General features: G+C 43.5%; 1 protein-coding gene across 4 annotated transcripts in view; it reads right to left on the reverse strand.

The window, feature by feature from the left end:
• The window catches only part of LOC110497959 (cysteine-rich motor neuron 1 protein), a 44915-nt gene extending 39345 nt beyond the window's left edge, over nt 1-5570 (reverse strand). The window contains exon 1 of one of the 4 annotated variants that reach the window (XM_036954905.2): nt 4751-5570. In XM_036954905.2, coding sequence (XP_036810800.2) covers nt 4751-5042 — 292 coding nt within the window. In that variant the 5' untranslated portion in view covers nt 5043-5570. Of the gene's footprint in view, nt 1-69 lie in introns of all 4 variants that reach the window. The other 3 variants (XM_036954906.2, XM_090211368.1, XM_036954907.2) reach the window with 3 other exon arrangements.
• Between the last annotated feature and the right edge of the window lie 5588 nt (nt 5571-11158).

The following is an 11158-nucleotide window of genomic DNA, read 5'->3' on the forward strand; positions in this document are numbered from 1 at the left end:
AACTCAACACAAACAAACACATCTAATGACAATGGGGGGTGGAGGATGGAGGGGAGACAGGGGACCCACCATGCCAGCTGCCTCTCTGCTCCTCAGGGATCCCACAGGGTGGTCGTGCTCATAAACAGGCTCAAACAGAACACAACACACCGCTCCTCTCCTCTCCCTTCAACAGCTTGTCTTCCAGGCCTCAATCAACAGAGTAGAGACTTGATTACTGCTTATCAAAATACTCTGGCTTCTCTCACAGACACATTTAGAAGTATGAGTAGTAGTGTTCCCATCAGAATGTATTACAGGAGCTGGGCTAAATAAACTGGTAAAACACTATAGAGTGGTAATCGTTGAGTAAAGGTGTACTTCTTTCCTCTCAGAAGGGGAAGCCTTGCTTTCATACTCTGCTAGGGGCCGGGAGACAATGATGATTAAAAATGATGGTATATGAATGGACATCTAGGCTGGCGATAATGAAAATACTTAAGAAAATGTACGTTGTTCATTTATTAATACCAAACAAAGGGAAAGCAGGGATGAACTTCTATTATCGTACAGCACATTAAGTCATTCCTTTCAGAAGTGGTGCTTGAGAAGTGCTCTGTATGTAGCCTATAATGGTCACCTATACAAACCCACATCTCTCTCTGGTGTGCTAATTCTGGAGACTCTATAAGTGATTATTTCCAGAGTTGAAAGAGAGAGAGGTGAATATTGGGTGGCAGACAGTCATGGTCCCTGTGAGTTAAACCAGCCAGGACATTGGGTAGAGTAGAGGGGCAGGCAGGCTTTTCAAACGGAGCTCCCCTGCCACGCCAAAACTCTCCCTCTTATTTCCTGTTACCTTAAAATGATCCCCACCTCAACATTTGTTCCATCTCTGGGCCTTTCTGTGCCTGGGAGGGTATTTTTAAATAGCAGTCATTGAAGGTGGGTGTCTGAGTGTGTCTGTGGGGTGAAGGGGGGTTAGGGGGGGTGAACCTCTAATTACTATAGTTAATTAATGATTAGGTTGACTCTCTGGCTGTGATATGACCCCACTCAGCTGGCCTGGATCACTGTTGCGTCTCTGGGGAAGTCCTCTCAGCCATGGAGACTGCTTGTCTTGGCATCCAGAGCTGCGATGGGAAAGTTGACCTCTGAGGCTCTTTGGCTGATAGCAAGCTCAAAAGGAAGTCTTTGAAACATTAGATAATGCTGGAGGAAGAGGGAAGTGGACAGGATTAGAAGGAGTGGTGGACTGGACAGGACGCAGAGTCCAGTTTTTGCGCTTGAGGACAGACATTCTGTGAGGTGGTATTGTTAAGTGCTCTGGAGAGGGAAGAGGTGGCACTAACACAGTGAGACAGACAAAATAAAAACACCCTGGGCCAAACATCGATATCACTCAAGTGGTGAAAAACCCTTTGGGGATTAAATTAGTTACGTGTTTGGATTCACAGGCAACTTTCCCTAATCACAGCTGTCATAACAATACACAACCACTTTAACTGGCTGCACTTGATGTACAGTATACACATAGTATAAAAGTCCTCATAAGCATACACTTACTGGATATTTAGCATTCTGTTCAATATCATGTGCATCAGCTATTTTCTCACTGACTGTACACATGTTTGTCTACTACAGATCTCACCTGAAGACATGGTCTACCTTCTTCGACCTCCATCACCCTTCCATAGTGTGCGAATTACGGGGGGAACACAGAACCCCCAAATCAGACATGAGATCCCATAAATGCAACGAAAGTCCAACTTTGGGGGTAGGGGGTCTCTAATTGAACCATTCTCCTATTTAGAAAAATGCAATTGTGTACTGATACAGTGGTAAATATGAAAATTAAATATTTTTCCAAATGAAACGAACACTTCCACCTCTCTGTCATGGTTTGAATAAGTGACAGTTGGTTCAGGTTCTTTTAATCGCATTCATCTCTCTTCTCCGCCTGCTAGCGAACTTACAACATTGTTTCAACGGTGCCTTACAGTTTTCCACGCCGATGAGCTTGGGACGGACACAGCTGTATTTACGTTCCGTATTTCAGCCCCTTTCAGGTTTCCAGACTTTTCTTTTTACAAAAAAGGTCAATTTCTCAGCAAGACACATCACTAAATTCAGGCTAAAATAGTATAGGCCTAATGACAATTCGCACTCTGCCCTTCCATATTGACCACCCAGAACAACAAGGCTTAGAGCAGAGGAGCGGAGAGAGAAGCAGGGGTCAGAGACTGGAAACATTTACCCCCTACTCCTGATTGCGACCCTAATCACTTTAAGACCCTACCCCCGGCTTGGGAGGGAAATCCCAGATCAGCCTGGCACTCTGCGAACACACAGGGAGGTGTTGATTTACCCTCACCCAGCCGACCCCACCGGGGGGGCTCTGCATGTGCTGGGTCCCGCAGCCCCGAGGACCAGAGGCACGACTCAATCATGGAAACCATTAACTTTTACATTAGACATTTTAGTAATTTAGCAGACGCTCTTAACTGGAACGACTTACAATTAGTGCATTCATCATTTAGAGACGTTCAAAGCTGTTAATTTGACAGAGGGGGTAGCTATGGGTATGGAGGGGGATTAAGGCCTGCAGACAACAGTCACCCATGAAGCATTGTTACCCATCGCTCCACAAAAGCTGCGGCCCTTGCAGAGGAAGGGGAACCACTACTTCAAGGTCTCAGAGCGAGTGACGTCACCGATTGAAACGCTACCAGTGCGCACCACCTCTAACTAGCTAGCCATTTCACATCGGTTTCACTCACCCCCCTTTTGACCTCATCCTTTTCCGCAGCAACCAGTGATCCGGGTCAACAGCATCAATGTAACAGTATAACTTTACGTCCGTCCCCTTGCCCCGACCCGGGCGCGAACCAGGGACCCTCTGCACACATCAACAACAGTCACCCACGAAGCATCGTTACCCATCACTCCACAAAAGCCGCGGACCTTGCAGAGCAAGGGGAACAACTACTTCAAGGTCTCAGAGCGAGTGACGTCACCGATTGAAACGCTACCAGTGTGCACCACCGCTAACTAGCTAGCCATTTCACATCCGTTACACCAGCATAACCTGTAATCAGGGACACTGTCTCCTGGGACACCCTGGAGACCCAGGACCACTAGACCCCTCCGAGTGATGATGGAGGGCAGGATCATGAAGATCCGGCCCCAACGTGGGACTGTTTTTCCTCACCTCTGGTAATGTCAGTCCCATGCAATCACTTTGTTTCAGTCTGGACAGAGTCCAGGTGAGGCACTGGCTGGTGCTTGATGTGATCCTGACCATGACCCATGCCCAGTTCTCTCAGAGGGCAACTCCTGTTCTGCCTTTTAGAATGCTACATACACACGCGCGCACACACACTCAAACACACACACACACACACACACACACACACACACACACAGGTCATGGATCGCTACCCTTGAAGCCCTAAAGGATTTAGAGAGCCATCCTCTGGAATATAATTTTCCTGGGAGACAGGGATATATTGTGTACAACAGCTTAATAAACTGTCAGTAAAAGACTGGTATAGGACATGGATCTGATAGGAGGGAAGGCAGGGAGACCACAGTGGGATTCATGGTAAGGTCATTCAGATAAATCTGCCAATGAAAACCTGCTGGTGAGTCTTTTGCCATTTTTCCTTGACCCCAAGGAAGCCCTCAGAGGCACATCACAAGCCCATTGATTGTGCAACCACATTACAGCAAAGCACTTTCTCCAAGGACAGCTAACCTGTTTCAGGATCAAATGAAGACAGAGTAAAGTGTACACGCACAGATACACATTTCCCATTATTAGGCTGCCCATGCTTTTTACATCAGACAAATGAAAATAGTCATTTACTTTTAAGAGGTTCAAATTGGGCCCTGGCAGGGAAGCCTGAACTTAAGTAATACTGACGTGGAGGCATGGTGCAAAGGTTTGTTGCCAAACCTATTGTCATGCCTGCAAGAGAAGAAAGCTGAGGTTTCAAGGGGGGAAATGAACAGTCTAACATGGGGTCCTCTGTTGGCAGTCAAGAGCTACTTAAACCTGTAGACCTGCTTCAACCAGTGAGCTTAGAGACAATGTCCAGCACAGTCAATGGAATCATGAACTAGCTGGCCACTGTGGTGTGCTCAAGCTAAATTAGAATAATTACTTACTATGGAGACTTTTCTGCCCAGAGCTGAGAGTGATGTTTAATGAATAACCATGTTGCTGAAACCTCAATGACCTCCCATTCTTCTATCAATTTTGTATTTTTTTCCCATTTTTAAATGTAACCTTTATTTAACTAGGCAAGTCAGTTAAGAACAAATTCTTATTTACAATGACGGCCTACACCGACCAAACACGGACGATGCTGGTCAAATTGTGCGCCGCCCTATGGGACTCCCAATCACCGCCGGTTGGGATACAGCCTGGATTCAATCAATGAGAAATAATTACCTAGTAGCCTGAGGGCAATTCCACAATAACTAAATTATGATGAGGCTCTGAATTTTCACTGTAAAATGTATGCCAAACAAAAACCATTGACAAAGAAGTTTAACAAACCATACACCTCTATGCACAATGTCTACTTGCTGAAAAATCTCTGCGTAATTCCGTTATCATGGAATTGTCCCTTTAGCCTACTATAGAATAAAGATGTTTGTGCCATTCCAGGTCATGCTTACATTTCAGAATGGGAAACAAGACCAACATTAAATTGAGCCTATTTTATTCATACGTGAAGTCTTATTTTAGACATAGGCTACCCACCTTTACAAACTCCTATATCAGGGAGCGTTACAGCTCCCGTTTGGTTGACAGCCGCGCAGGTTAGTCCCAAGGCGCAGTAGCCCAGTGCCCAGTCCTGGCCGGCGCATGGCTCCCACTCCATCCGGGTACACTGATCGCAGCATCCGCACGGGTCACTGGCCAGAGTCCGACCGCTCTCGCAGGCTTTCGGGGGGGGACACGTCCGGAGATCACATGGCGTACATTCATGAGACACCAACACACGCACCAGAATTGAAAATTTCAAGAACTCGACCAAACACTTCCTGAACATATTTCAAATATGATGATGAGCCCAAGATCGGTAGCCTATGTTAAAAATGTAGGTCTAAGCAAACCATTTCCTTCTGTCAAGTAAATCGCCAAATTAAATCCGCGAGCTCCGTTAGATGTAATTCCAGAAGTTAGAACGTTACGGTTAAAATGGAATGCGAAAAATTGTTGGTGCCTGCGCTGTCAGTGCATTTACAATAGCCTAGGCAGCATGCTGCCCGAGAATAGGCTACCTCGGAAAGTGCACGGAAAAGTGCACGGATGCTCCTGGTTTGGTCTCTCCAGTAGGCTGGCTTGTCTTTTACTGGCAATGGGCTATCCTCAGAAAATATGATTCAATGCCTACTGTAGGTAGGTGCACTTTCATTGTTGTTTCAAGTAAAATAATAGCTGCGTCCTACGACAACCACATAGTGTAAGTCTTCTGCGTTTGGAGAGGAGTGAGGATGCCCTTACACCGAAACATTGGGATGCAATCTGAGACCCAAATTGACATTACAGGCATAGACATTAGCTGCACCCATTCCTCTTGAATGACATGTACGCCCAGCCTGGTGTACGCCATCCAATCACAAGTAGCGAACGGAGGGAGGATTTGAATTGAGATATCCTCTAATCGTTCCGCTGGTCCTCTCATTTGGTTGCGCAATAGGTAGCGTATTCGCAATAACCTTGAAATTCCGTTGAACGAAATGTTCTTTCCGCTTTTTCTTTTCATTTATACGTTTATTTTAACGACAAATTAATAGTAAAAAAAATGTATCACATTTTCATTTTAGAAAAACGTGCTATTTTCAATTTCAATTCAACTGTTGATTATGGTCGGCCTACATACTCATTGTAACTGATTCTGAAATATCAAATAGATTTTTACATTTGTATGCAATTCAACATACAAGCTATTGATCAATTAGTAGGCTGCACACTAGGGCATCTCAAGAATGAAGCCCTTAACTTAACTGATGTAGCATTTAGATGTGATCTCAGTCAAACATAAACATAACAACATGCTGGGCACATTGCTTCATTTCTGGAATATCATTTCCATAGTTGTGCACTGGACATCATTCAATACCAATAATTCCAGTTAATGGCCAATGTCAACGCATTATCTGCCTATCCAATAGCCCTTGACCACTTCAGAGAGCTGTTAAGCAAGGTGCTTAACATCTTGAGTTTTCCCTGCCCGAAAGACAGTGCAGTGACCCGTGGAGACCTCTAGCAGTGGTGCCAATGACCAGCAGACACCAAAGTCAGGTGTATATGAGGTAGCTCATATTGTGTCGTTCACAATACTGTTTACAAAGTACAACATCCCCTGTTAGCTGTTTAACTCGCTAGAGTTAAGACATGAACTGTATGTTGGCTACAGGCCCTAGTCATGTGCATTGTCTTGAGATGTTCAGTATGACTTAGCTACCGTTAAAGATAACTCCTTAAGACTGGACATTCGGTGCTTTTGATACATGGTGGGTCTCTCTTAGAGGGTCCACTGCTGCAGCTCAAAGTGGGGTTCCTGATGGCCGCTGGAGACCCCAGCTCCATGTCAGACAGTCAAGGTCATGGACTCAGACCTACTCTCACTGAGGACAGGCAACTTTCAGATAGGCTATCAGTTGTTTTTATTCACATTATTACAACGACACACACCAGATATTGGGCCAGAAAAGGTCTCGTAACACACAATATTTCCACGTTTGTTTATGTTCCTTGTATGGAAAGCACCAAAGATGATTTAATATTTTTCAGCTCACTGTCACTCCTGGAGAGCATCTGTTTTGTGTATACAGTATGTCTCCCTGCTTATGGTCATGATCAGAAAACAGTGCTACTCACTAAAACTCTACTGGGGATTGATACGGGATTTGGCAAAGTATAAACGAGTCCTTGTGTACACATTTGTTCATTTTCAAGGGAATGATGTTCATACCAGTAGCGTTTCTGTTAAAGAGGTAACATGGTTACAGCATGTCATTATGTTGTCATCAACAGTGATTTATGTATTATCATTCAGTAAACAAAGATGAAGCTATCTATGATTTCAGTCATATTGTCACGCCCTGACCGTAGATTGCTTTGTATGTTTCTATTTTTTGTTTGGTCAAGGTGTGATGTGGGTGGGTATTCTATGTTGTATGTCTAGGTGTTGTGTTTCTATGTTTAGGCCTGGTATGGTTCCCAATCAGAGGCAGATGGTTATCGTTGTTTCTGATTGAGAACCATACGTAGGCAGCCTGTTTTCCCACTAGGGGTGTGGGTAGTTGTTTTCTGTCTCTGTGTCTGCCCCAGACAGAACTGTTTCGGTTTCGTTTGTTCACGTTGTTGTTTTTTTTTCCAGTGTTCTATTAAAATACTTTTGAACACGTACGACGCTGCGCCTTGGTCCTCACCTTCTTCCACCTACGACGTTCGTTACACATATAGCTTCCTCTGCCTGGCATTCTATATTGTTTAGTTCCCATAAACACTCATGCTTACCAAATCTTTGTCAACAGGCACTATCACTCCTAGATTAATACACTTGCTTCAGACAGTGTGTAGCCTAATAACGGACCCAAACTAGCCAAGGGAGATGTAGGAAGACAGCCTTGCAAAAGGTCTCCAAGTGCAGAGTGCAGGATGTCAGTATGCAGTCCTACAGTGAATAAATGACTAAAAGAAAAAAGGAAATTGACTTACAAACAAGTTTAATTGAATATACTTTTTCAAGAATAACAGGCTAAGTATAAATGCTTAAAGCGGCATGTCACAGCAGCATGTGCATCAGGACAACAGCCCCCTATGCTCCATAGCCGATAGCAGATTGCTATAATCCAAAAGTAAATCACCTATCATTTCTCTTCTCAATGACATCACACCAGTGGTGTAAAGTATTTAAGTAAAACTATTTTAAAGTACTACTTAATCTTTGGGATAGGGGGCAGCATTTCCACATTTGGATGAATAGCGTGCCCTGAGTGAACTGCCTCCTACTCAGTCCCAGATGCAAAAATATGCATATTATTATTAGTATTGGATAGAAACACTCTGAAGTTTCTAAAACTGTTTGAATGATGTCTGTGAGTCTAACGGAACTCATATGGCAGGCAAAAACCTGGGAAAAAATCGAAACAGGAAGTGGGAAATCTGAGGTTTGTAGTTTTTAAACTCAGCCCCTATTGAATTCACATTGGAATATGGGTTATTTTGCACTTCCTAAGGCTTCCACTAGATGTCAACCGTCTTTATAACGTTGTTTCAGGCTTCTACTGTGAAGGGGGGCCGGATGAGAGCTGTTTGACTAAGGGGTCTGGCAGCAGCCTCGTTCTCAGTCACGCAAATTTCACATGAGAGGTATCTCTCGATCCATTGCATTTCTACAGACAATGGAATTCTCCGGTTGGAACATTATTGAACTATTATGATAAAAACATTCTAAAGATTGATTCTATACTTAGTTTGACAAGTTTCTTCGACCTGTAATATAACTTGTTGAACTTTTTGTCCGACTGGACCAGAACGCGCTTTTGGATTTGTTTACCAAATGCCCTAACAAAAGAAGCTATTTGGACATAAATAGACATAAATGATGGACATTATCGAAACAAAACAAGCATTTATGGTGGAACTGTGATTCCCGGGAGTGCATTCTGATGAAGATTATCAAAGGTAAGTGAATATTTATAATGCTATTTATGACTAATGTTGACTGCGCAAAATGGCGGATATTTCTTTTGGCTGGTTTGGGCTCTGAGCGCCGTTCTCAGATTATGCTTTTTCTGTAAAATTAAAAAAAAATCTGACACAGCAGTTGCATTAAGGAGAAGTGTATCTAAAGTTCCATGCATAACACTTGAATTTTCATCAACATTTATAATGAGTATTTCTGTGAATTCATGTGGCTCTCTGCAATATCACTGCATGTTTTGGAACTGCTGAACATAACACGCCAATGTAAAATGAGATTTTTGGATATAAATATGAACTTTACCGAACAAAAGATACATGTATTGTGTAACATGAAGTCCTATGAGTGTCATCTGATGAATATCATCAATGGTTAGTGATTCATTTTATCACTATTTGTGTTTTTTGTGACTCCTCTCTTTGAATGGAAAAATGGCTGGGTTTTTCTGTTACCAGGTGGTAAGGGTAGGCAGCAACACATCTGCAACGCTGATCCTTATCACGAGTGCTCCTCAGGGATGCATGCTCAGTCCCCTCCTGTACTCCCAGTTTATCCACGACTGTATGACCAAACACGTCTCCAACACCATCATTAAGTTTGCTGATGACACGACGGTTGTAGGTCTGATCATCAACGATGATGAGACAGCCTAAGGCAGGAGATCAGAGACCTGGCAGTGTGGTGCCAGGACAACAACCTCTCCCTCAACGTGAGTAAGACAAAGGAGCTGATCGTGGACTACAGGAAAATGAGGGCGGAGCACGCCCCCAGTCACATCGACAGGGCTGTAGTGAAGCTGGTCGAGAGCTTCAAGTTCCTTGGTGTCCACATCACCATCAAACTATCATGGTCCAAACACATCAAGACAGTCATGAAGAAGGCACGATAATGCCTATTCCCCCTCAGGAGACTGAAAAGATTTGGCATGGTGTCACGCTGTTCGTAATAAGTGGACCAAGATGCAGCGTGGTATGGTTCCATCCTCTTTATTTTGAAGTGAAACTCAAAGAAAACAATACCTGCAAAACAAAAACGTGAAGGTGCTATAGTGCTCACAGGCAACTGTACATAGTTAAGATCCCACAAAGCACAAAGGGGAAATGGCTGCCTAAATATGATCCCCAATCAGAGACAATGATAAACAGCTGTCTCTGATTGGGAACCATACCAGGCCAACATAGAAATGTAATCACCTAGATGTCCCACCCTAGTCACACCCCGACCTAAGCCTGTTACGGATGATGCGAATTTTCGCAGCTTTTTGTAAAAAATCGCACAACATTTCAACGTCCTGCTACTCATGCCAGGAATATAGTATATGCATATGATACGTATGTGTGTATAGAAAACACTATGAATTCTCTAAAACTGGTTAAATCGTGTCTGTGGCTATAACAGAACGTGTTTAGGAGTAAAAATCCCTGGGAAAACTGGTCACCAAAAACACAAAAAAAAGATTCATCCGCCAGTCAATGTATTGTCTAAGGCGATAGAAAATAGATGAGGTTCCCATTACAATGCATACAGCTTCCACACGATGCCGCCAGTGCTGGCATTTCATTATAGATTTATCCTTGGTGGGATGACGTGTAGGCACTTCCTGTCTTGGGGCGCACCGGAGGAAGCTATGAAAGTGAAAAAATGGACGATGATTTCAAGACTTGCTGCTATCGAATACAGATCGCCCCGTGATCAATTTGATCGATTATTAACGTTTATTAATACCTAAAGTTGGTTTACAAAAGTAGTTTGAAGTGATTTGTAAAAGTTTATAGGCAACGTTTTTAATTTTAAAAAGTGACGTTGCGTCTTGAAAAGGTGATTTTTCCTGGATCAGACCGGCCTTCATAAAATGACATTTTGGGGATACAATGACGGATTTAATCGGGAAAAAGACCCAATTGTGATGTTTATGGGACATATAGAGTATAGAGTGCCAACAAAGAAGCTCGTCAAAGGTAATGAATGTTTTATATTTTATTTCTGCGTTTTGTGTAGCGCCGGCTACCGCAAAATCTTTTGTTTAGGTCTCGTTCAGGTATTTTGGGGGGTGCATGCTATCAGATAATAGCTTCTCATGCTTTCGCCGAAAAGCATTTTACAAATCTTACATGTTGGCTAGATTCACAATGAGTGTAGCTTTAACTGAGTATCTTGCGTGTGTGTTTTAATGAAAGTTTGAGATTTATCGAGTACTATAGGTGGCGCTCTGAAATTTCCGCTGATGTGGTTCCTGTGCAGGAACCACGTCCGTAACAGGAACCATACCAGGCCAACATAGAAATATAATCACCTAGATGTCCCACCCTAGTCACACCCCGACCTAACCAACATAGAGAATAAAAAGCTCTCTATGGTCAGGGCGTGACAGAACCCCCTCCAAAAGGTGGGGACTCCGACCGCAAAACCTGACTCAATAGGGGAGGATCCGGGTGGGCATCTACCGTTGG

This window comes from Oncorhynchus mykiss, chromosome 19 (assembly GCF_057628025.1).
Source record: "Oncorhynchus mykiss isolate SJ-2025 chromosome 19, ASM5762802v1, whole genome shotgun sequence".
In the NCBI taxonomy this organism is placed as follows: domain Eukaryota; kingdom Metazoa; phylum Chordata; class Actinopteri; order Salmoniformes; family Salmonidae; genus Oncorhynchus; species Oncorhynchus mykiss.